We start from the raw sequence: 23639 nt of genomic DNA, 5'->3' as shown, positions 1-23639 counted from the left end.
ATCTTGGATTTCTTTAGTTTGCCTTTTAATGGTCGGAGAGGTGAATTGTTTCTGTTAATGTACTGACTGTACTTGCATAGTGTGCACAGCTTTCGCCACAAGCAGCGTTGCTAGGGGGCCATGGGTCCCAACTTAAGTAATGAAAATGCCCCTACCTGTTAATTCGGTAGAAAACACAGCATTAATCGGTGTTCAATGGCCCCCTCAGGCCTCTGGGCCCCGGGCATTGCACCGGCTGCTTCACAGGCAGTAGCCCCCTGGCCACAGGGCGCACCATTGAATATCTGGGCGTGAGAGAACTTTTTCTATACCATACCGTTTTGGCCAGATATTTATTTGAAATCCTGGTACGTATTGTGTTGCTTTGTTTGTTACACTCCGCCTTCAAGTGTGTGCATTGAGGTATTTTTCGTTTTGTGTAGCGGCCGTTGTTGTGTTGAAGTTCTTTTTGTTGTTATACATCACTCTCTGAAAATCGGCATTGGTGAATGTAAAATGCGGCATCCTTTGCAGGGTGCAAGCGACAAGACACTCGAGCTGAATATTCTGCGCGGCAAAACACCCATTTTCTTTTGCATTAAAAAAAGAAATCATACTTTGCAGGCGAAAGCCTTCCTCGCGGCTCTTGCATTATTGAAGCCCGAGATAATGTGATGTTATAAATCTCTGGCGGTGGTTTTCAAAGGATTGACAAGTCTGTGTGAGGTACGAGCCTCTGCCTGCAGACTAGACCCGGTTTAGGGGTTTGATTTCTGCGACGGTGTCTACTAAACCAGAGCTTTCATTGATGGGTTCTGAGAGCTCTCTTTTGTGTTTTGCAAATACAAAGCGTTTCTTTTCTTTTTGGAAGAGTGGCCTTCTTAAAACATTATAGTCCTAATGTTCAGTGTGAAGCACCATGTTAATGTAGATGGTTCGAGGCAAACACGGAGAGCACAGGCACAAAGACGACAGCCACGCACGATAACCGGAGCATACATACCGGGCAAAGACGGAAGACGGAGACGACAGCCACGAGCCAAGCACGACATAACACGGAGACCACAGGCAACCAAATGACAAAAACATCGCTTGAAAAAGAAAAAAAAACACCACCCACCGCCGCATGATGTAGGGAAAGGGGTGGGATGAGTAAAAATCGCGGGAACGCCCACGAATCTGCTCCGGCCATGACGGACAGATGTATGTTCCAATGGCTAGCCTCCATTTATGGAGCTAGCCAATGGAACAGAGGGCGGATTCCCAAGCCACATACTCTAAACAAAAGATTTCGCCTTGCGCGAAACGCTGCTTGCGCAGCTTTTCGCCAGGTCGAAACCTAAAAACTATAATTAATCCGCACGAGCCAGCTCACTCAATGCAGGCAGAATAACCCATGTTCCACACAATGTCTGGAAAAGCGCTTTTAGTAATGGCCTCTATATTTGTTCAAAGACAAATAGCCAAAGCTGAAGTTTATTTTGTCACTTTCATTTCACACAAGCTTGAACTTTTCAGTAAATTAGAAAAACATTACAAGCACTTCTGTGTCCATAAATAATTGTTTGGGAATTATGAAAGGAAGGGATTTTTTTGTGTATTTAAAAACTAAAGTCATGTTGTCCTTCATGTCTGCACTGTTAACATTTAGTTATGAGGAGCAGAACAAGAACATTTATACCGACAATTGTAATGAACTTTTGCTTTTTGCTTCTAAAGGTTTAATTATCCTTCAAAGTCAGACTGGAATTTTAATAAGGTACCTGTGTTATAAGTGTTCCTGAAACCAGCAGCCTACGTTTTACCAATGTAGTGAGTTAAATCACAATTTTGATTGTGTGCACCTATTTGCGTACTTTCAACTATTTGAATTGCTACCTGTATTGCAAGTGTATTTACATATTTTACAGATATTATGATTGCATGGTGTACTTAATCACTGCATGACAATGACATCTTTATAGCAAGTGTGATAACTGTGGCGTTCTCTACCTACATTTACCACACACCGACATTCACATCTTTATTGCAAGTGTGATAACTGTGCTGTTCTTTTCCTACATTCACTACACGCTACCTCCTTTGAGTTAGAACGTAACTGCTCGTTAGCATCTACAAAGAATCTATGAGGCATAGTGAGGCAACTTTCACAGCAGACCAAGTGCCTAAAGTCCTACTTAGTAGGGGACACCGGCACTATTACCTTTGATAGCCCATTGCTGCCAGACAACTGGACAGGCAATAATCAGGCTGATTTGGCTGTTAAGTGCCTTGCAAAGGATACAGGAAAAGATTGCAACTTGGAAAATGCAGCTAATGCCTTTACTTGTGGTTAAAAGTTTTTGGATTTCCTAAACAGAAGGGAGTTCGGTTCAGTCAACAAAAAAGAAAATATTGTTTTTCAAGATTCCAAGCCTCTTGCCAGGCTTTAATCCAGTATTTCTAAGGTCTACATTGAGACGTGCATGGGGGATCACTGTATGCAATACCCAATGCCAAACATATCCTTACTCATTCAGAAAAAATGCACGTCGCCACCAAAACAATGAAAACAACTTAAGGTAGACTTTTACTTGACAGATGGTTGAGTTTGGGATTTGGGCATCGAGAATGTGAAGAACTTGGAATATCCCTTAAGTGAATGAAGAGGTGAATGGCAGATTTCTCATTGTTTCTGCCACCATAATCTAAACAAACTTTTATTTGTGAAAACTTCGATCAAAAGCGTAGACAGTCTTTAGTTGAACAAATGATTGCTATTAAAAGTCTACATCTTAATACAAATAAGATCATGGGGAGTCTCTTGTTCATTAGACTCAAAGTTACATTATTCTAGGTTTTAAACATGTAAATAAGTGACTGCATAAATAAGTAAATCTTTTATCATAACTATTTATCTACAATTGCTTCACTACTGAATTACAAAAAATAAAAACAAATACATTTAAAATACAACACTTGCAAACCAGAGTTTATGAAATGCATCTTTAATCTACATATATTACCTTCCTTATGCATATGTGTACCTTCCATGTAGTTAGGTATCTCTATATTTATTACTTTGCTTCTTATTCAGCATATCCAATGCACTACCCAATTTCTCACCCTACACAGCTCTCAATATATCCTCTACCTCCACTCTCTCATTCATCCCAAACCCCATACCACTATGATCCCCAAAATAACCCTTTCTAGACTCTTCCCTCCTCTACTCCTTCTTGCATCATGTCATACCTTACTATTCAGATCTCCCAAACAAGCCTTTCTAAACCTTCCCTCTGACTCTTCCCCCACCACCTCCCCTACCCCTCTTACTGCTATGAACTCCCAAAAAATTAAATAAGACCCTTCCCTCCTGTAGCCCTCCACCATTACTTTTAAATCCAAATAACAGACTAACAAGTCTATCACTCAAATTAATTTCCTATTTCCCTATACTAACTTCCCGCCACCCCCCATTTACTCATTGCAAACCCCCTCCTATGGATATAAACTCCCCCCAAACAAATTCTAGAGTCTTCCCTCATTTATCCTTCCACTATTCCTTTTCAATCCAAATGAGAGACTAACATGTCCACCACTCAAATTAATTGCACATTGCCCTATACTAATTCCCACTAATCTGGTTTGGGTTAAAGAGTGGCGTACTACTCACCGAAAAGTGCTTCAACACCTCATCAGGGGTAGCAAGCGCTATATTAATGCAAATCTTTTCCCTCTTCCATCCCTCCTCTATCCTTCTCAATCCAAATAACAGAATAATCTATCCACTACTCAAATTACTTTCATATTTCACTATACCAATTTACCACTAATCCTTTGTGGGTTCTGGAGTAGCGTTCTACTCCTCAAAAAAGCGCTACAACGCCTCATCAGGGGTGGTAAGTGCTATATAAATGCAATTACAATTACAACTATCCAGAGGCCTGTGAAATGTTGAATATAGTGCTTCACTTAGAAGTAGACAAAGAAAAAATGAAACTATGAACCAAAACAAAATGAATCAAATATCAATGCAACTTTATAAGGAACTTCATACATCACATCAAAGGAAAAATCTTTGCCAACTGACGATTACTTGTATGAGATGCTAGTGCAGATGTTGCATTGTCTGAGAAATAGCTAGAGACTGTTAAATTGCGCCCTGGCCCGATGGCTTGACTACCAAGAGTTATAACATTGTCTCCTCTGATTTGCAATCCCATTCCCATGCATGAATGTATTACCAGGTTAACCAACAAGCATTCTATGAGCTGGTAGTTCTTAACCTGTGGTCAGAGAACCCCTGGGGTACGCAACTGTTATACAAAATTAAATCTCATTTAAAAAACCCAATTAAAATTAATAAAGTATATACAAATAAGGAAGCAAAAATGAAAATGTGAAAAGTTTTTATGAATTTGATTGTGAATTACACAAAATATTTTACTTATTTTTGCACATAGGGGACGATTCCATTTGGGAACTGGGATTGAACCACCTCATGTCGTCTGTCCCAACCCAGAAAGTAGGATACAACCGAACACTGTTCGGTCGTACTCCCTTCTTTACCATGGGAGCACGCATTCCGAGGGGAATGCATGCTCTCATTGTAAAGAGCTGAGGTTCAGTTCATCCCTGCACCCCGTGGCCGGCACCTCAAGCTGCCTGCCACCGGGTGCAGGGATCAACGGGGGCACCACAGGTGCCCTCTAGGCCACCATCCAGCAGCCTTGCCCTCATGGAGGGCCTGCTGGGGCCCCCAAAGTGGGATTCCCAAAGCTTCTCTGTGTCTGAAAGGCTGACACAGAAAGGCTGTGGGAATCCTCCATCGTAATCCCTTGGCCAGAAAGAGCCGCCAAGGGATTGATGGGGGTTTTCCGAATGGCAGCCGGGCTCTCCTAGCCCAAGCCATTTGGAAATCCGGGTCTGGTTCTTGTCCGACCGACCCCATCAAAATGGGTAGGTTAGAAAGGAATCTGAACAGCCTATTCCGATGCGGTCGGAACCGTTTACAACCGCATCGGAACTGGCCCCTTGGTGTATACTTATTTTTGTATTTTTGTGCATCGTTTTGAAGTCTAAATCATAGATATTGCCTAGGCTTCCAATAATGACTCTGTGGCGGTCCATGGATTCCAGTAACGATTCTGTGGGGTCCACAGAAGTCGAAAGGGTTAAGAACTGCTGATCTAAGCAAATCCACTACAAGGCTAATAGACGTTTCACCAATTATCTTTGCTAGTTAATTACTCCATGTCCATATATAATTCACACACATCAGTCTACATTGCAAAGTATTCAGTGTACTAACACCGCTGGACTACTAGGCCCTCCCTTTATGTTGAAGGGCTGTAATGCTTTTCACAGTGCTACAGAGGATGGGCATAGCAGAGTGGCTGCTGGTGATTTATTTTACACAGACTACGGGCCTGGTTTAGATCTTGGTGGACAGGGTACTCTGTCACAATGGTGATGGATATCCTGTCCGCTGAAATATAAATCCCATTATATTGTATGTGATTTATATTTCAACGGACGGGATATCCGTCACCGTAGTGACAGAGTAACCCATCGCCAAGATCTAAATCAGGCCTTATATTTTACTCAGATCGCTCAATAAGGGGCACATTTCATTTGTCTTCCCATAGAATTAGAGTAGCCCATAAGAGAGACAGTCATAGTCACAGGAACATTTACCAGGGAAGCCAGAAGGCCTCTGTCTTATTTCTGTACAATGACAATCACAACAGGGTTTGTGCACCCATAAATAGTAAGAGGATGCAAGACGTTGTGAGAATTACTTCAGCCATATAGAAATCAAATATTTTCCAATGGAGGAATAATAATTTATGCGGTGTATATGCGACTAGGTCATACATTAAAAACTGAAATTACATATGCATGAAAAAAGATTTCACAGTATGTAAAAAGCATGCATGCAAAATTGTACTACTCAATTTGACAACATAGATATTGAAATCACTTGGATTCATTTCTTAGTCCCTTTCCATTTCAGTGTACCCTTCACTCAAAATAATATGGAAATGATGGTGCTTGTTCATATATCATTCTAACCTTGCCATCAAATATTTTCATCATCAAAATATGCAGCACAGTGATGATCGACTGAGAGGATGAACAGGATCAGTTCAAGGATCACTGTTAGGGTACAATATGGCTGGGTTCTCAAAGTGTGAAGCTGATCCACAGTAGAGCGCCTGTTTGATGTTCCTGCTACTCATTAGAATGTAACATGTTAATATATCCAGATTTAAGCCCTCGTACAATACTGCCATCAATTTGTCCGACCAAAACATCAGTAATGTCCAGAAAAAGGATTCCACCAATGGAAAAATTAAAACCCAGTGAAAATATTACCACTTTTATAAGAAATCACAATAAAGTGAAAAAGTAAGTATTAAGCACCCTTATTAAAAAAAACAACCTTGCTCCTACCTGCAGACCGTGCCAAAACTAATGATTTTACAGATGGACACTCCACTTTTACCAGTTAAAATGTGATGTTGAATCCAGTTGCTGCAAAATAGGTTTTGGCAATTTGCTACACTGCGAGGATAAAACTGGAACTTGAAACTACTTGAACCGGTTTGTAGGTTTCAGTTATGATTTTTCGTCATCACTACAATTTCCCCATTTCAGCCACTAGATACATATGTAGTTGAATGTCAAACAATCTATATGCACAGCTGATTAATAAGAATAAAATACATTTCTTGTAGGGCTGATCCACCCCTTCCCCCAACTCGGGCACCATGCAGTTCCTTTTTTCTCAACATCCTAAGCATCAAAAACAGTGAAGGACAGAAACATTTTGCTATATTAGATCCCATGAACTGGAAAGTCAAAAATGTGCAAAAATGTGCAAGTAGAATAGATGAAACTCCAAAATCATCGGCAAAACAACTGAAAAAGCAGCCCTTACCAAGACCACAGTTTTACTTTTACCGCTCAACCGGCCAGCGCCTTTAACACCATATTTTCTATACAAGTGTGAAAATTCTAATGGTGCATAGCTTTAGCACAGTGAGCACCACTGGAACAATGCACTGATCAAAAAGGGTGAGTTGCCTTCATCAATTCAAGATGGCAGCTATTCTATTTCACCATGAAAGGGTAAAATTCTAATAGTTCAACGCTTCTGCACAAGTTGCGGAGCAATTTTGCAATAACAGTAGTGCCTCCACAAACAGTCAAATCACATTGGCTCTGTAAAGTGGGACGGAGATTCGACAACGTGAGTGCACAGCTAGCACAACATCACATGGCCACAAAAGAATTTTCAAATCACGCAGAGTGGTAGGTTGTTCCACGGGTGAGGGCCACCGCCGGCCAGAAGAGGCGCCATCGATATCTACACCGACAAATCCATATATTTAAATTGCAGATATGGTGTGGGCTTTTTGGCAAAGTGGTTCTGTATTAGGGGCGCTTTCTATGTGATTCAGATGTTATGGAACAGGCAGGAAAAAGTGTTTTAAAAATAGGTTAGGTAAACACAAAAGACATGTTTTTATTGCCCCAATAATGACAACAACGCTGTCACACCAATCATCCACCCATGAAATAGTACAGATTTTTTTTAATAAAGAGCCTTTTAACAATCAGTAATTCACTTGAAGCTTGGTTTTGGAGAAATCTACTCCTAACAATGATTTAACTTGCTCTTTCGTCTGCAGAGTGCCCAGAGTGTCTCCGGGGATTTTTCTGACATCTCAGTTTTCCTTACAAGAGCGGACCACCACTGGGGGACTTTGGTTGAGTAGAACTATAACCACAATAAGATGTCTCCAGAGATCCCGTCAAAGTGTTTCCTATCAGCGGTGACTGAACAGACGCTGCCCTAAAGAATCTGGACTGCAAGTGTTTCTCGAATATTCAGCGAAGAAGAAAATTGCTGCTGTTCAATTCGCCAAATGCTCTTTTACCCTTCCTTAAGAGACACACAGTGACAGCCGTTTGCTTCGCCCCCTTAGAGCGACATCAACCAAATGAACAGGCTGAAGTATTCCGGACACACAGAGGGGAAAGGTCACGGATGACAGTTTTGTTCCTTTTTTATAAACAAAGTGACCTACTTTTTCAAAAGTTGAACACCGCTGGAATGCCTTTATAGGTGTGTTAGGTGAAATACATTTTTCAAACAGTTAAATGGAATGCTTCTTCAGATCTCCCCCTCAGCTCATGCGCTGCCTATTGCAAGACATTTGATACCTTCCACTGAGGATTATAGCCAACCTATTACTTACTATTTCCTCCTGCCCACAATTCGTTGTGTGTGTGCTTGCAGCAGCCCCTCCAGCCCACCTCCATTGTCCGGCTGCATCCCCGGCCCCACCCGGCATTGCCAAAGCTAATAGGTTCTCATGGGTGGGAAATCTTTGCTTTAACAACCTGCCTAGGAAGTATTAATTAGGAAGAGCAGACCACTATCCATGTGTTTGCATTCCCCAACGGGATTTATTTTTAAGCAATCAATGTTCCTTAAAGGATCTGGGGCTGTTATCTATCTATCTATCTATCTATCTACATACCTACCTACCTACCTATCTCTGTATTATTACAGAATGGAAGTAGCCACTCTTTAGTTATAGTTGGGATTCCCAGAGATAAGAATTCCTCGGATTTTTGTTGGTTAATAAATTTGCCACCGTTTGACGAATCTTCATGAAACTTTGCAGATCTATTGCTTTGTCTACATTGGCTGGTGATGACAAGTTTTGTAGTGATTCGGTAAGGGGATGCAAAGAATAAATGTGTCCCAAACTCGTAATAAGGCCCTAAGTGTGGTCTAAACAATATGGCCAGTGGCTTCTTCCTCATGGTCACCCAACACCATCTCTTACCACCTCCTTTGAGGTGTTGGTAACCGATTAATGGGATGCAACGACGACTGTGGGCATAGACGATTATAAAATGGCAAATGAAATTGCAATTAAGAGGGGATGCCCCTTTCCTGACCCTTACTGACTGAGATACGAGATGGGTCGGTAAACTCATTTTACAAGTCAGAAAGACTTTTTAAACTCACAAAATGGATTTAATATATACCTTAATGCTATTTTGCAGAGGCAAGAGATGTGATTTTGCGTAGAACAGGTTTATCAATAGCAAAATTACTTTGTACATCCTGTCCTAAGAGAACAGTGAAACAGTTTTATGAGATTACAGATAAATAATTAGGGCATTCCCTCACCATCCTCTTCCTGTTTTCAGACCTACATAACATACTGAGAAGATGACTAAGAGATATGTTCTTGCTTTAACCCTATCTATCTACAAAACGCCAAACACAAAACTGCCTGAAGCACCTGTGAACATTTATTCAACAATATATATGAAATCAGTCATGGAGCATCGATAAAATTATCTATTCTTACTAAGTCATGTGTAACAACCAATCGCATCTAACCTGTAGGAGAGAATGAAATCTGGTATTTGATGACAGGTTTGGTCACCTCACCTCCTCTAGTGCAAACCTTGAACTGGCTTTGCATTCAGGCAAGAAAGGACATTTGAGTAGGGTAGTACAACCACATAATCCATCATCTTCTGCATAATTTGCAGATTTAAACAAAAAACATGTTTCTGGTTCAAATGGATCAAAAGTTACTAAAAGCGCTGTCACATGTGTTGTTGCAATGTAGTAGGCCACCTTTCAATTTCTGATTGCTGTGTTTATGTGTTAAACCTAAACTGATACAAAGTGTAACTTTGGCACATATAGCATTAACAGATGTATACATGACAAAATGGTGAAGCAATAATGTCACAGAGTGCGCCATAGTACGCCATATAATTAGCTTTTTCTGGTTGCATAATGTAGACACTGCTGTGCATAATTGCAGTGGCCTTTTTCCTTCTGTTAGTATAAAATGAAATACAAATGTGTACAGTGTGGTATGGGAAAACGAAAATACAATGTGCATATACTGACCTGAAAGTTTTCACAAGATTGTGAAGCTCAACGCAAATGTCACCGTATGTAATATCAAGAGGCACCAGGATAGTGAGTAAACTGAAGAAGAAAAAAAAAAGGTATGCATATATAATTAAGTCTCTGAAATTATTTGTGTTCACCATTTTTGATATAATGGAATTCTGCAGGTATGTAACTACCACACAAAAAGCAATTTAAGCAAACATTACTCCATAGTTAAAAATGAGGTTAAATCGAATATGATCAGGCTGTAGGATGATGCTTTATTGTCAGAATGCGAGTGGGCAAATCCTGGCTTACCCATTGGCAACACAAGTGCTACATATACTTTTACTGGCCAACTACCCATCCATCTCCATGGATGCTGCCTCAGAGTCCCACAAATAAAATACCCGTAAGTGGGATAATGTGTACTCTATCCATGGTATTGCCTTAGATGAAGTTCTTGTGGGACAGATTGGCCATATCTAATAAGGGGCCAATACTGATCCTCATAGGTACTTTTGCATTGTAAGGAGACAAACTGTGGCATGGGAAGAGAAACTAGCGATGACTGGATTTTAACACATCCAAAAAATTACTACATCTGAGCAGGTCTTCTTATCCAACAGACATAAACGGAGCTGCCACTGAGTATCTCCTAACTGAAGATTTTACATGTAAAGAATTTGCGGATGGATATGAGAGAAAGAGGCCTACAACAAAACTGAATACATTTCTAGAGTACTGTAATCAGAAAAAGTTAGTGATAAATATGGATAAGACTAAAGTGCTGTTTTTTGGGGAAACACTTGTAAAATTTGCATGGTACTTGGGGCCCAACAAATTAGAAACTGTGAATAAATATAAGTACTTAGCGGTCTGGTTTGAAAAGAGTTTAACAAGGAAAGAAGATACAGAGTATTTTAAAAGAAGAATCTTAGCTTCAATAAGCGTCCTAAAGAAAAATTCATAAATATTATGGAGTTATGTCTCTAAAACCTGCATTGACTAATTGCATGGCTATGGTTCGCCCGCAATTCCATTATGGTGCAGAATTATTATGGAAAAGTGGCAAAACAAACTGGGAAAATGCCTGAAAAGATGGCTGTCACTATCAAGGCCAGCAATGAACCAGGCAATTGGAATGGAAACAGGAATAACATCCTGGAGTTAGTATATGCAGAGACAGTAAGATTCTGGTTACGCCAGGAGCCAGAAGAAGGGCAATATATATTGATGCTGTGAAAAAAGAGATCCTACGCAGCAAGTTATAGTGGGCCAAGAGTGCAAAAAGAAACGTGGGTGAAATATGCAGGATCCTAGCTTTAGATTTTACAAATGTGAATCTCCAGATAGGGATGACAAAGGGCGTACCCCCAATGTGGCAAAAAATAAAACCAGACAACAGAACATGCAACATCTTCAGAGGAAATCTCCATTCAATTCAAGCTAACGTCCTGGCAGATCGAAGAGATGTTTCCCCATGTAGAAGCTCTACCAAATTCTTGTCTCACAGCTGAGATTTTAAGACTTAAGAATTGGTATAAGCCCCTGCCACATTAGAAGCAAAGTAAAGTCAGCAATGATGGATGGGCAGGGAAAAGGCACTTGTGGGTTACAGGTAAAGTGCGACTGCCTGCACATTCTTTTATATTACTTACAGGTGCAGACACCTCGGAAGGCAATCTTAAAGACACTCTTTCTTAAATATGATACTTATGAACGGAGGTAAGAAGTAGTGCTATTAATTGAATTGCGCTTTTTGGACGTGACATGCACCGTAGGAAGATTTGCAGTGGCCATTAAAAGCATTTTATCTGATTCTTAAAGGTTTTTTTAAATTACTTTATGGAATGTATACATTTCATGTCCAACTGTGTAAAGTGATTTTAACTTTTTTATATGCAAGATGATGATTTTAATATAGTATGGTTTATATGATTTTTAAAAAATAAGGTCAAAATAAACATTTTTGTCTGACTGATATGTGAAATTTGCAAGAATGTATCAGACCGAGTCAATAACACCTAAAAAAGAAATGAAAAATGAAACGCCTTAGGATTGCTGGAAATATGAAAGTAGTATATAAATGTGATCTTAATTTATAGGATGTGCTTTGCTACCATACACTCAAGGAAGAGGAACTTCAGAGAAGAGGCAAGGAGAGAAATACTAAAAGATTTCCAGTCACGCACATGTGTTGGCAATGCAGAGGTGTATGTTGCTTTTGATCCTGCGAACAGGCCAGAGGCACAAACTGCAGCACACAGATAACTGGGGTGATACTGGGGGAGCTTTGAAAGAAACCTGAGAAAGGTCACATTTGTTGTAAATGAAAAACCTGGAAGAAGAAGAACCAGGAGGAACACACGTTTTCCTCACCAGTTGTTCACATTGCTAGTGGGGGCTGCTTTGAGGCTGCAGGTCTACATTTTCAATGGGACATTGGAAGCCACACTTTAGTGTCTCAAGTCAGTAGATGCTGCAGAGATGTGTTTCCACTTTGCCTGCCACAGCTTGCTCTAGGGGTCTCTATATCATTGGATTGGTTGGAAAAGGGAATGTAATTACTAGCAACTGGGGCGGAGAGGTCAACAGAGAACTGAGGAGTTGTTTTTGAACAGCAGCTTTACAGAGTTGTACACAGGTGGCTCTCTTTTAGGCGCAGGAGTAAGTCTAATGTTGCTGGGTGTGGTTCACATAGATATGTTTTTGAGAATAAGGGTTACTGTAATGGTGACAGAAGACAAGATTGTAAGTGAGAATGGAGGAATAGGTGATTAGTCCATGAAAGCTGGCTCTGTTAGGGGAAGGAGGCACAGGCTTTGCGGAGGCATTATGCTTCACATATTTGGATGGGAAGGAGACACTGGCTTCGACGTGGCGTTATGCCTCTTCATACATTTGGTTTATTTATTTTAATGGAAGAATTTGGACAAACTAAATGCAGAGAGCTTGTTATTTTCCGTCTAATGTATGCAAATAAGCTCAGTCAAAGCAAGATGATTTGTAAAAATTCAAAGAGTCAATTTAGTGCTTTAGTGATTTTTGAAGAGACGGGTTTCCTTGCTGTGAGAATTGCTTCGTCGTATTCGGACAGACACCTTGTTGTACTTTCATATTCTAAGGAATGATTCAGATCTTCTGCATTCTACTTTCGTTTTCCTTGAATCCGTGTTCGTTGTGGAGGAAGCAATTGTGTACTTGGTTTGCAAGATGGAGGGGTTTTATGAGTAGAGCAACTTTGTTAGCTCCTGTGTCAAGAGGCACTTCTTTGAGTCAGTATGCTTTGAAAGCATGGAAAGCCCAATAGTTTTTGCACTAAAGTCAAATGTATGATTTATCTAGAAGTGCGTAATATGTCCACTTACATCATCTATAGGTGGAATATGGCAGAAAGCGTGTGGGCTATTGTTGCTAGAAAATTGCCCGATGCTACCAAACTTTAGGGACTGGTATCTCATGTAACAGTTAAGCAAATCAGGTAACACAACTCAGCCAACAAGATACCACCTTAAGATATATGATGAAATGGAACATTGTCCACCTGGATCTCAAAACATGAAACAGGAGGCACAAAACAGTGATGTTACAGTGAGGGTTAGAGTAAAACAGGGCTGTCACACTTGCAGCCTAGAAAAGGCAAGTCTTGACAGCAATTGCAGGTCCTGCAGGTCTCAACACTCTTGCAAAACAAACACAATCTGTTGATTGTGGCCAGGAGCGTTATGGATCCATATGGCTGAAGAGATGCTCACTTCCCTGAGAATGCCTTCATGCAAGTTTCAATGAGATGGCCATGCTCCCACTTGGTCAGAAATCGACTCCTTTCTATTCAACAGGCAGCACAGCTTCCTTTCCTTCTAGTGCAGGTCACCGTAGTATGATTTTCTCCTCATTCCTAAACATGTTTCTTGGAGCTGGGAAAAACAGCAACTGGCAAGGTTCTTTATTTGTGAGGCATCTCTCTGTGCTAGTGCAGCACAGCTTTTTTAGATGTCGAAATGAATACAAGATACTGGCACAAAGAAGGTGGCACTAATCTAAGTTCGGGGCATTGGTGGGAAGTCAGATGGTAATACAGTTGAGTCCCTACTTAAAAGATATTAACTCATCCCACCCTAAAGGTGAAGTGGGAGCAGCGTATAGTATCCAAATGGGGTTTCAGCTATTCCCAGACTGCCCTTGAGAAAGCATAAATGTAGCTGGCCACAGATGACAGCAGAATGGGAATTGGGCATTACACAAGTTAAACACTCCGAGAGGAGATCACCTGTCTTTGGGGAGGTCTGTAATTAGATTTGCTACAAAAACAGTTTAGTGTTCAGGAAGCGCTCTATGCTAAACGTACACTGCAGCCAGACACTATATAGGGTTAAAAATGCTATGAGATCTCTGAAGTACAACTTAAGGGAATGTTTCAAGAAAAGAAAGCTGAAATGTTATTTTATGCACAGGTAATGGGTATCCTGTTCTGCACAAAATATTTCCTTGACAAAAAGACCTTTCATGCTGCCTGTGGTCTCCATTCACATCACACGTAAGACCAAACAAACTAAATTCAAGCATGGGCAAGTGAAGGACTCCAAATATGGGGAATAAGTTATTTTCCAGTAAAAGGGTCAGTCCCCCCCACCCCACCCGCGCCTTGAGACCCTCACGGGTATGTAGCGCGCTTTATAAATGCAGTGATTGATTGATTGATAGACTTTTCTCCCAGGGTCAAGTACCTAACTAGAATCTTAGCTCCCACCGATCTGGTTCTGCCAGTGGGACATGGAAATACAGAGTGTACTTTTAGTTGACTCGCATAATGTTGAGCACACTAAAGAAGAAAAAACACAGTTAAGACAAAAAAGTTTAAGCAGGGTGAAAAAAATTTAAAGAAATCAATATTGACCCGAGGGACCGCAGGTAAAGTGCTGGCTATTTCTTCCCAATATGTTTGGACCTCCCAGCATCCCCAAGTTACATGAACAAATTCCACCCATAGATCTAGAAGAATAGGAGCATTTAAATATCCTTGCAGCACTTTAACTTCTTGTTGGATGTTTGTTTAGAATTGAATATTAGAAAGCTGAAAGTAGTAATTGCATATCATAGTTATTGCTTTTGATTACAAACAAACTTTGAGCACAGAAAATTAATTAACAGTTCCTGCTTGTAAAGACATCCACTGGCTGGTATGAGGGAGGGAGCCAACTGTCTTCAAATGTAATGCAGCTGCACCCTGCACTGTCCAAAGAGGATTCTTCCACAGAAAAAATGTAGTTCACAATTGGAATCATGGCTTTGGCATCATATCACTCACCACAGAAAAACCGTTTGGCGTTTTGTGTAACATCCCAACCAAACAGCAAAATGCTTAAAGAAATAAAGGACTAAAAGGTTAAAAACATGTTTAAGTAAAAGGATAGTGATATATATGGTGCTGTTCAGAGGTTGTCATCTAGTTATAGTTTGTGTGATCAATCTCTCATTCGTTCTAATATGCTTGTGTTCCTGTCCATACTCAAATACATTGACTATGTTTTTTGTACTATTACATATCTATGTCTCTTGCTCCTGCAGATATTAACTGTGATCCCTATGCCGAATCCTTTCTTAAGTGAAGAAATAGTAAACTGCATCTGAATAAAACGTAATCAGGAATATAAAACGGAAAAAATCAAAGTTGATATTCACAAGCTAAAGAAAAAAGAAGAAAACATCCAGTTGAAAACAAAAGGACTATCTGTATTGAAAGGATTTGTAAAATGGAAAAATAACCAAATATGTTCTTGTGCACTTTGGTAATATGAATGAGACGTAAGTACACAAGTGGGTGGACTGCCGAAGATGGGACTGAAGTTGGCAGCTGAATACCTAGAAATGTTTGTATAATAAGAAAACGGTACAAAAAAAAAGTCTGGAAGCTGTATGTCAGTCAGCGAAAGCCCAGCTAGATATGCGAAGTGGAAGACCTAAGTAAATATTAGTTATTGAGCAGAAAAAGCTCAGAGCAAGACCATGCAAATAACAGAGTGTGACCTGCAAGAGCTCTCAGCCACACTTGATGCAGCAGTTCACTCAAAGTGAAGATTTCCATATTCGAACTCAGTACCTCTTTATTAGAGACAAAGTCATATACTGTATATGATGAGAGTTCCTCAATGTCAGTTTGGTTCCAGGAAAGACTGTAGTGGCCATCATCTACTGGAAAAGAAATGGTGAAAGCAGGGAAAAAGTAGTGCAGGAAATGGGTAAGCTCATACCCTCGCCAGACAAATACTCATGCTTCTCCCCTTTTTGTCTGAAACTCAAATGTCTTCTACAGCAAAGGTTTTAAAGAGGTCTATAGTCTTTAAATGGCTTTGAGACTGGACTCTGGTGTCCCTTCCATCAGCACACAAGTTAACAGACCCTGGACACATTTAAGCAGCCCCCTCTGTCTTGGACCTTCTCCACTACACTTCAACCTCCAGGACTTCAAACTCTCCAGAGGTAGTTGCCCCAGCAAGCAGCACTATCACAGAGTGTAACCATGAGGATCATCAGAATCAGAAATTAAAACAAAAACATTGTCTCTCCTGGTTCTGTAATCAGGTCCTAGAGGGCAAACATTCAAGCAGATGCAGGAATAGCTTTTCCAGAGTCATCCAGATGGAATTTGGGGATTTTGTCTTAGCACAGTGGGCATGGAAGTCTTCCTTTTTATTCAGGTTTGTTCTGAAGTATCAGTAATCCAAGTAGGAACTTTTAAAAGGAGATGTAGTATGCCCTGGGTAGGTCATTCTAGTCTAGTCCCCTAAAAGTTTCCTAGATTCTACATCCTGCTTTAACTACAATGTGGTGAAGTTTAGTTATGGAAGCTGCCTTAGTGGCACAAAAACCTTCTTATCATTCTTTGCATATTAAACTGCAACACAGCTTAGAACAGTTTTGTGGATGGGGCGTGGCTTGGAGCGCAAGGAAGATGGCAGTGTGAGCTTGCAGCTCCATTTTAAGGGGGCGCTTTATTCTCCATTACACCATCTAAGTAGCAGCTGACCGTCTGGCTAGCCGAATAATTTCAGACAGACCACAAGAGACATGAGGTGAGAAGAAAAGACTGTTACAGCACCTGGAGTACTGAACCAAGCAACAGCCACCTTGGGACTGAATCGCACCACCGTAAGGGCTCCAAACATGGGGACGCCACCCAAGCCACTGATGTGGAAAAGTTGACTCCTGGTGCAGCAAAGTACTCAGCAACATTGCGGGTGACAAGACCTCACCGCTATAAAAGGCAGTAAGCAACGTACTACTTTTCCTCCACTCTGGGTATCCGAGAAGTGAAAGAAAGCTCGGAGGACAGATAAGCGCTGTATGCCTTACACTAGCATGGCGGCTTAATCCTGTGTGTTCGCGATCAGTGAGTACGTGACGGACCCTCTACGTTCCATGCACCTTTTTGACAGCGGCGCATTGTTATAGATATTCGTATCTTAAACTTGGTAGATTTGAGACTGTATTAGTTGTACTTGAGATCAAATACACTCAGGATGCCTGACCTCAACAAGGCGACAGCTTACTGACCGCATTAAATGCTCTTGATCGTCGGCGAAGACAATACATTACTCACGTGCATGTTAATTCCATCCAGTGCCGAGACAGGCATCAGCGCACAAATGTTTTGCACACAATAACTGCTTGAGTTACTGAAGGCATGTGTATCTTACAAAAGACCCAGCCCCACACAAAAGAACTACAGAACTAACAGAACCAATGCATATGCTTGTTCTAAAGATGGTAGCCTACCGCTTGTAGAGTTGTATCTAGTGAAAGGTGCTACAAAAACGTACTTTATTCTGCAACCATACAATCATACAAACTCATACACCCTCATGTCCTGGTGTACAATACGAAAGGAACAAAATAGCAATTAAAAGAAACAACACCAGCATTTAAGGATTACTCAGAAGCATAAGTAGAAGTAGAGTGCACCCTGCTCTAATTGGTGGCACCAGTTACATGCTTAAGTACAGGATAACCAACGCCTTGCAAGAAACGGTGCAACTACGAGTTGTACACGTGATCCATTCGTCGTCTTCGGTGTACTCAGAGGCTCATTACCACTTTGCGCTAATAAAAGGCATATAAAGTCTTGCGTTCTGCCTCTGTAATCAACACCAATGTTTATGCGAAATTTCCGCACCGGGAAATATGCCCACTCAAAGATGGCTCAAAAAGAAAATAAACTAAACCTTAAGAGAGTTAAAGCTGATCCACTGAATCCAGATTCTTTTATCAAAAGTAAGCAAGATATTTACACTATAATGGAAAATACTTTGATGAAACTAGCAGAGGTCCACGACCATGGAAAACAGAGATTCTATGCAAGCCGAGATCTCTGCAATCCATAAAGATAGCAGAGAAACAAAATAGAATTGCCGAAGCAGAAAACAGAATAAGTCAACTGGAGAATGTGATGTATAAAGCGAAAAAGACATTAAGGAAACTCGAAGCTAACTCAAATGTTCTCTCCAAACAAATATCTGAATTGCCAAACCACTGGAATTTGACAGAGCCCATAGAGTTCCCGCTAGAAGATTGACGAATCAGACACACCCTAAACCCATTGTGTGCAAACCGTTAAGATATCACCACGTCGAGCTCATTCTATCCTTCATGAGAAAACAGAACCATATCCTATGGGACAATAACAAGATTTTTATTACACAAGACTACTCAAAATGTACGGTGGACACAAGGAAAAGCTTTCATGCATTTCGACACAGGATGAAAGCAATGGGACTCCAATACTCCTCTGCGGGACCAGCAAGATATCAAGTGGTCGTCCAAGGCACCCCACATCTCTTCTCAGATGATGAAGCTCTCAAGAACTTTTTGGACAATGTTGATGATCTTAAAATGGACATCTCAAAGTGATCCTATGGTTAAAACTCAGCGCTGATCCCAGACTATATATGCTCAGGAGCGCACAGATTCCTTTTATTGTAATCTCCCCTTAAACCCCAATTTAGCCACAAACTCCACATGTCAATTCAGGTCAAACAAAGCACATAAAGCTGTTAAGAACCTTTGTAGTAATATAATATGATAGATACATGGAGACTGCAGAATCCGATGGAAAGACATTACTGTTTTACTCTTTTCCACATAATTCATATTCGCATATCGACTATTTTCTAATCTCAGGAAACTCAACCAGTAGTATAGACCAAACAACAATAGAACCTAGGGTGGCATCTGAGCACTCCTACATTACGTTATAAATTACAGACAACACCCCCCCCGCTTAAAGAATCCCTATGGAGATTTAATGAGGAATTCCTTTCTACTCCGCAAAACCAGGGAAACTCAAGCTGGCCAAAAGCAAAGGAGGTGTAGGCCTAACAAACTTTAAGAACTACCAAACAGCCTTCTTGTAAATAAGTGGAAGCTTTGTTTGTTGAGAAACCAGACTACCGGCCTCCGTGGCTGGATGTAGAAAAAAACCTTATTAAAGACATTCCCCTTCCAGCTTTCATGACAATACACACCTCAATTCTACCACACTCTAAATGCATCAATCAACAAAACATCACTTTCCTGTCTAGAAGTACACTCAAGCATTAACTTAGGTGCCTTAAATACGGCAGGGATCTGGTACAACCTCAAGATAAAAATAGATGACCAACTTGCATATTGGCAAGACTGGTCACAACGAAGCATTGACTCGATCAAAGACCTGTATGATGACACTTCCCCTAAGACCTTCTCCAATATTAAAACAGAGAGAGGATTGGCGGATATAGATTATATAAATTCTTGAAGCTAAAGTCCAGATTTCTAAACTCTCCATGAAGCCGATCTGCCCCTCATAACCCACTGAACTAGCCCAACTTTCAAAGATTGAACATATGGTGTCAAGAATATACAAGCTACTCATGCCCGAACCACCTAAGAAACATATGGAAAATGAGAGGAAATGGGAAACAGAACTCAATTTCAAGGCAATCGTTTTGACTTGAAACACATATACATGATGCCCTACAGAAACAAAATCTCTCCTACACTCTCCCAAACAAAATACAGGATTATAAATAGGACCTACTATCCAGACAGATTACATAAATTCAAATCGCCTCTCTGTTGAAATGGTGCCTCACAAGTATGTAAACTACCACACATGTTATTTCATTGCCTGATTCTACAATTCTTTTTGGATAGGATCTTTGAATGTATCAAACACACATTACATATCACCCCGACCAGAGAGTTCTTGTATATCTTACTGGGTTTCCTGGATCCACAAATGCAAAAAGATAATGACCACGACTTGCTTGACTTGATGCTTACCCTAGTGTGTAAAATAATTCTGTGTAATTGGAAGAATAACTAAACTTTTTGAGGGGTGCAGTTAATACAACTCCCCAGCTCTCTCCATGGGGTCCATCCCATAAAAAATGGTGGCATTCTTTGGACTCCTCTTTTTATGTTTTAAACCCACTTGAGTGACTACATTCCATGCGAAGTTATCCACAACTACTCCAAACAGGGCAACACATGATACTTTCCATGATGTGGAGAAGTGTGGCTCACTGGTTAGAGGAGGCAGACCTGGAAGCAGAGGTCAGCCCGGGACCAGGGTTCAATTCCCGGCTCGGCGGGGTCTTGAGTCCTAAAATGTCCATGGACTCGACAATTCTCGCTCCGGTGCCTACTCGATTCACGGGTTCACACTCTGCGACTCTGGGCAATAGCTTGATTAATCTACCCAACGGCCCCTCGCGGCGGGATGCCTGGCTTTCACCTTGCGGATACCCTGCCGGGGTTATCTCACAGGGGAATACCAGGACGGGTTCCCTAAGCAAGCGCTTAGAAACCGCTTGGTGATTTGCGCTATATAAATTCCTGTACATTTACATTTACATGCCCATGGCAGACTTCCCCAAAGTGTATTCATTGGTCGACACTGTGAACCATTGGTTTTCTTTTTGTTTCTCTTTCTTTCTTATACTTTACCCTTCTTTACTGTAGGTTTTTGGTATCCAGCATATGTTTAGACCAGGAAAATTATGCACAATGCAAGATGTATTGTTCGAAGACCACCTGGAGTTTATGTGCCTTCACATCTTTACCTCCAATTGAACATAAATATGCAACTAGTTCCTTTTACGATTAATGCATTCAATGTCACTTTTAGCTCCTGTATGACATACTTTCTTTGACAAAGAACATGGCTTACGTAAGACATGTTAATCTATGCCTACTTGTGTTATCATGTATGCAATTTCATTTTCCTTTTCCAAAAACCCAATAAAGCTATTTGAAATCAAAGAACAGTCCTGTGGGTAAGGAGCTCTCTTTTCCACTCCAACTCCACCCTAACCAGTGATCAGGAGCTCATCAGACCTTCTTTTGGCACTAGCCCAAAATGCCATGCAGAATGGCTGAGAGAGCATCTGAAGTAGACACCTATTCACAAAAAATCTCCTGCTGCTGTTTGTGTTCCCTCAATATAATCTACCTACCTAACAAAACATTTTTCCAAAGGATTCAACCTTTAGACGTAAAACCTTTCTTTGTCAATGCAATTTACAAATACGTATTAAAATACTACATACACAATATATTTTCCATCATTCATTTCGTGTTTTTATACAGGGCAGGGGAGGAAAGGAATTCATTTAATGTGCCAGTGGATTCCATTGAATTATTGCCATTAGTTGGTGGAAAGACAGGGGCTTTCAGTCTGTCTCAGAATAACAAAGTTTCTTGAGATGGAGGGGAGAAGAGATCGCAAAGAGTCAAGCTTTGGACATAGAATTATATCCAACAGCTCGTTTTGTATTGCATCGGGCAAATGATCAACAGGGCAACCAACGCTCTGTCCATCATCCTCTTTGGTATCGCTTTGTTCGCCCTAAGTTGGCAGGGTATGCCCAGACGTGGGGTCTTGCTCACTTTGCCACTGGATTCAAGCTAGCCTGGCTGATGACAGCTGATTAGCCAGAAACCAGTCCCAGGATGCTTGTTTCCGGTCCAGGGAAGACATGGCTTGGCAGTTCGGGCTGGACTGTCTCCATGAGGCACAGGATCAGACTGATTTGCATATGGCTATGTCTGAACGGAGGGGGTGGAGTGAACTAAAGAATGATGATGGATTAAACCCAGATTAGTTGATTCGGGGTGAGTGTTTGATTTGCTCCAACGCTCCGTCCATCATCCCCTTTGGTATTGCTTTGTTCGCCCTAAGTTGGCAGGGTATGCCCAGACGTGGGTGCCTTGCTCACTTTGCCACTGGATTAAAGCTAGCCTGGCTGATGACGGCTGATTAGCCAGAAACTGGTCCCAGGATGCTTGTTTCCAGTTTAGGGAAGACATGGCTTGGCAGTTCGAGCTGGACTGTTCCCATGAGGCACAGGGTCAGACTGATTTGCATATGGCCATGTCTGAACTGGGGTGGTGGAGTGAGCTAAAGAATGATGATGGATTAAACCCAGATCAATTGACTGGGGGTGAGTGTTTGATTTGCTCAAACGCTCCGTCCATCATCCCCATTGGTATCAATTTGCAGTTTAGTCAGGGACTTGAAATGTGAATCAGCAAAGATGGTATTAAAAATGACCGCATATGTCCTAGCTAAAACTTCAGAATAGGAGAGAGGAACAGACAGCTGGCACTAACAAAATACAGACCATGATTTAACGTTTTAGAGGGTCAGCTCAAAATGATGAACAATGGGGAGAGGAGTTGGCCTAGCGGGTAGGGCGGTCGACCTCGAATCTGGGGAACTGGGTTTGAGTCTCGGCGATGATGCTGAACATCCTGTGATTATGGGCAAATCACTTAATCTTCCCTTGCCTAACAAAAATGAATGTGTGTCCTCATGTAACGTAACTGGTGCTATGTAAAGCACTCTGATACCCGATTCGGGTCAGGTTCGCGCTAAATAAAACTCTGCAAAACAAAAAAAACTTGACCACAATGGAAAACGAGGAGGAAAGAAGATGTTTCGCCCTCGTACAACTCAACATGTTATCCACTAACAAAAATGAGAACAAAACAAGAAGAAATAAAAATCCCATGCAACATTTGAGTTTTAATCTTTATTAAATTTTTCACAATACATTAAAAAGAGTAGCAAAATAAAAAGCAGGGCGGGAATACCAACAAAGTAAAATACAATCCCAAAATCCATCTGTAAATAAGATCCCCATTAAAGCAACTAATGAATAATACAAACAAGGGGAAAGAAGAACAGAACACAACAATCGAAAGAGGTGAAGGAAAAAGGAAGCACACACTTGCAATGAAGGGGGAAGGTGGCATGATAGAACAAACCTCCTATAATGTGGGTCGAAGTATGGGGAACCTCAAGGGGATTGGGAACGGACCATAGGAATCTGCATTGAACATGAAACAGAACGCGATATCCTATAGGCACCTGTGTAGTGTATGGTTGAGTAAAGCACTTCCATCTTTAAGAAAAGGGGCCCATATCTCTTGAAATATATGCAATGTAATTTAGCTTATAAATGAGTGTTCAAAACTTGCTATATCATACATATTGTCCAACCAGTTCTGAAAAGTGGGTATTAGGGTTGATTTCCAAAGTCACAGAATCACCAATGTAGTCACCCCTATGGCAGTGGAAAGCCATCTATTAACATGTTGGGTCACTGAAGGGAGTATCATGCAAGAGCACTATCTGGGTGGACAATGGTCTATCTACCCAAAGGCCATCTCTCATAGGATCACAAATCTGCAA

General features: G+C 40.9%; 1 protein-coding gene across 2 annotated transcripts in view; it reads right to left on the bottom strand.

Annotated features, from left to right (window-relative positions):
- Positions 1-23639, bottom strand: part of RPAP2 (RNA polymerase II associated protein 2) — a 564035-nt gene that overhangs the window by 287195 nt on the left and 253201 nt on the right. For both annotated transcript variants that reach the window (XM_078646326.1, XM_078646327.1), the window contains one exon: positions 9917-9997. In XM_078646326.1, coding sequence (XP_078502452.1) covers positions 9917-9997 — 81 coding nt within the window. The remainder of the gene's footprint in view (positions 1-9916; positions 9998-23639) is intronic.

The sequence above is a fragment of the Lissotriton helveticus genome, chromosome 1_1 (assembly GCF_964261635.1).
Source record: "Lissotriton helveticus chromosome 1_1, aLisHel1.1, whole genome shotgun sequence".
Classification (NCBI taxonomy): domain Eukaryota; kingdom Metazoa; phylum Chordata; class Amphibia; order Caudata; family Salamandridae; genus Lissotriton; species Lissotriton helveticus.
This window is presented reverse-complemented; position numbering and strand designations above follow the sequence as displayed.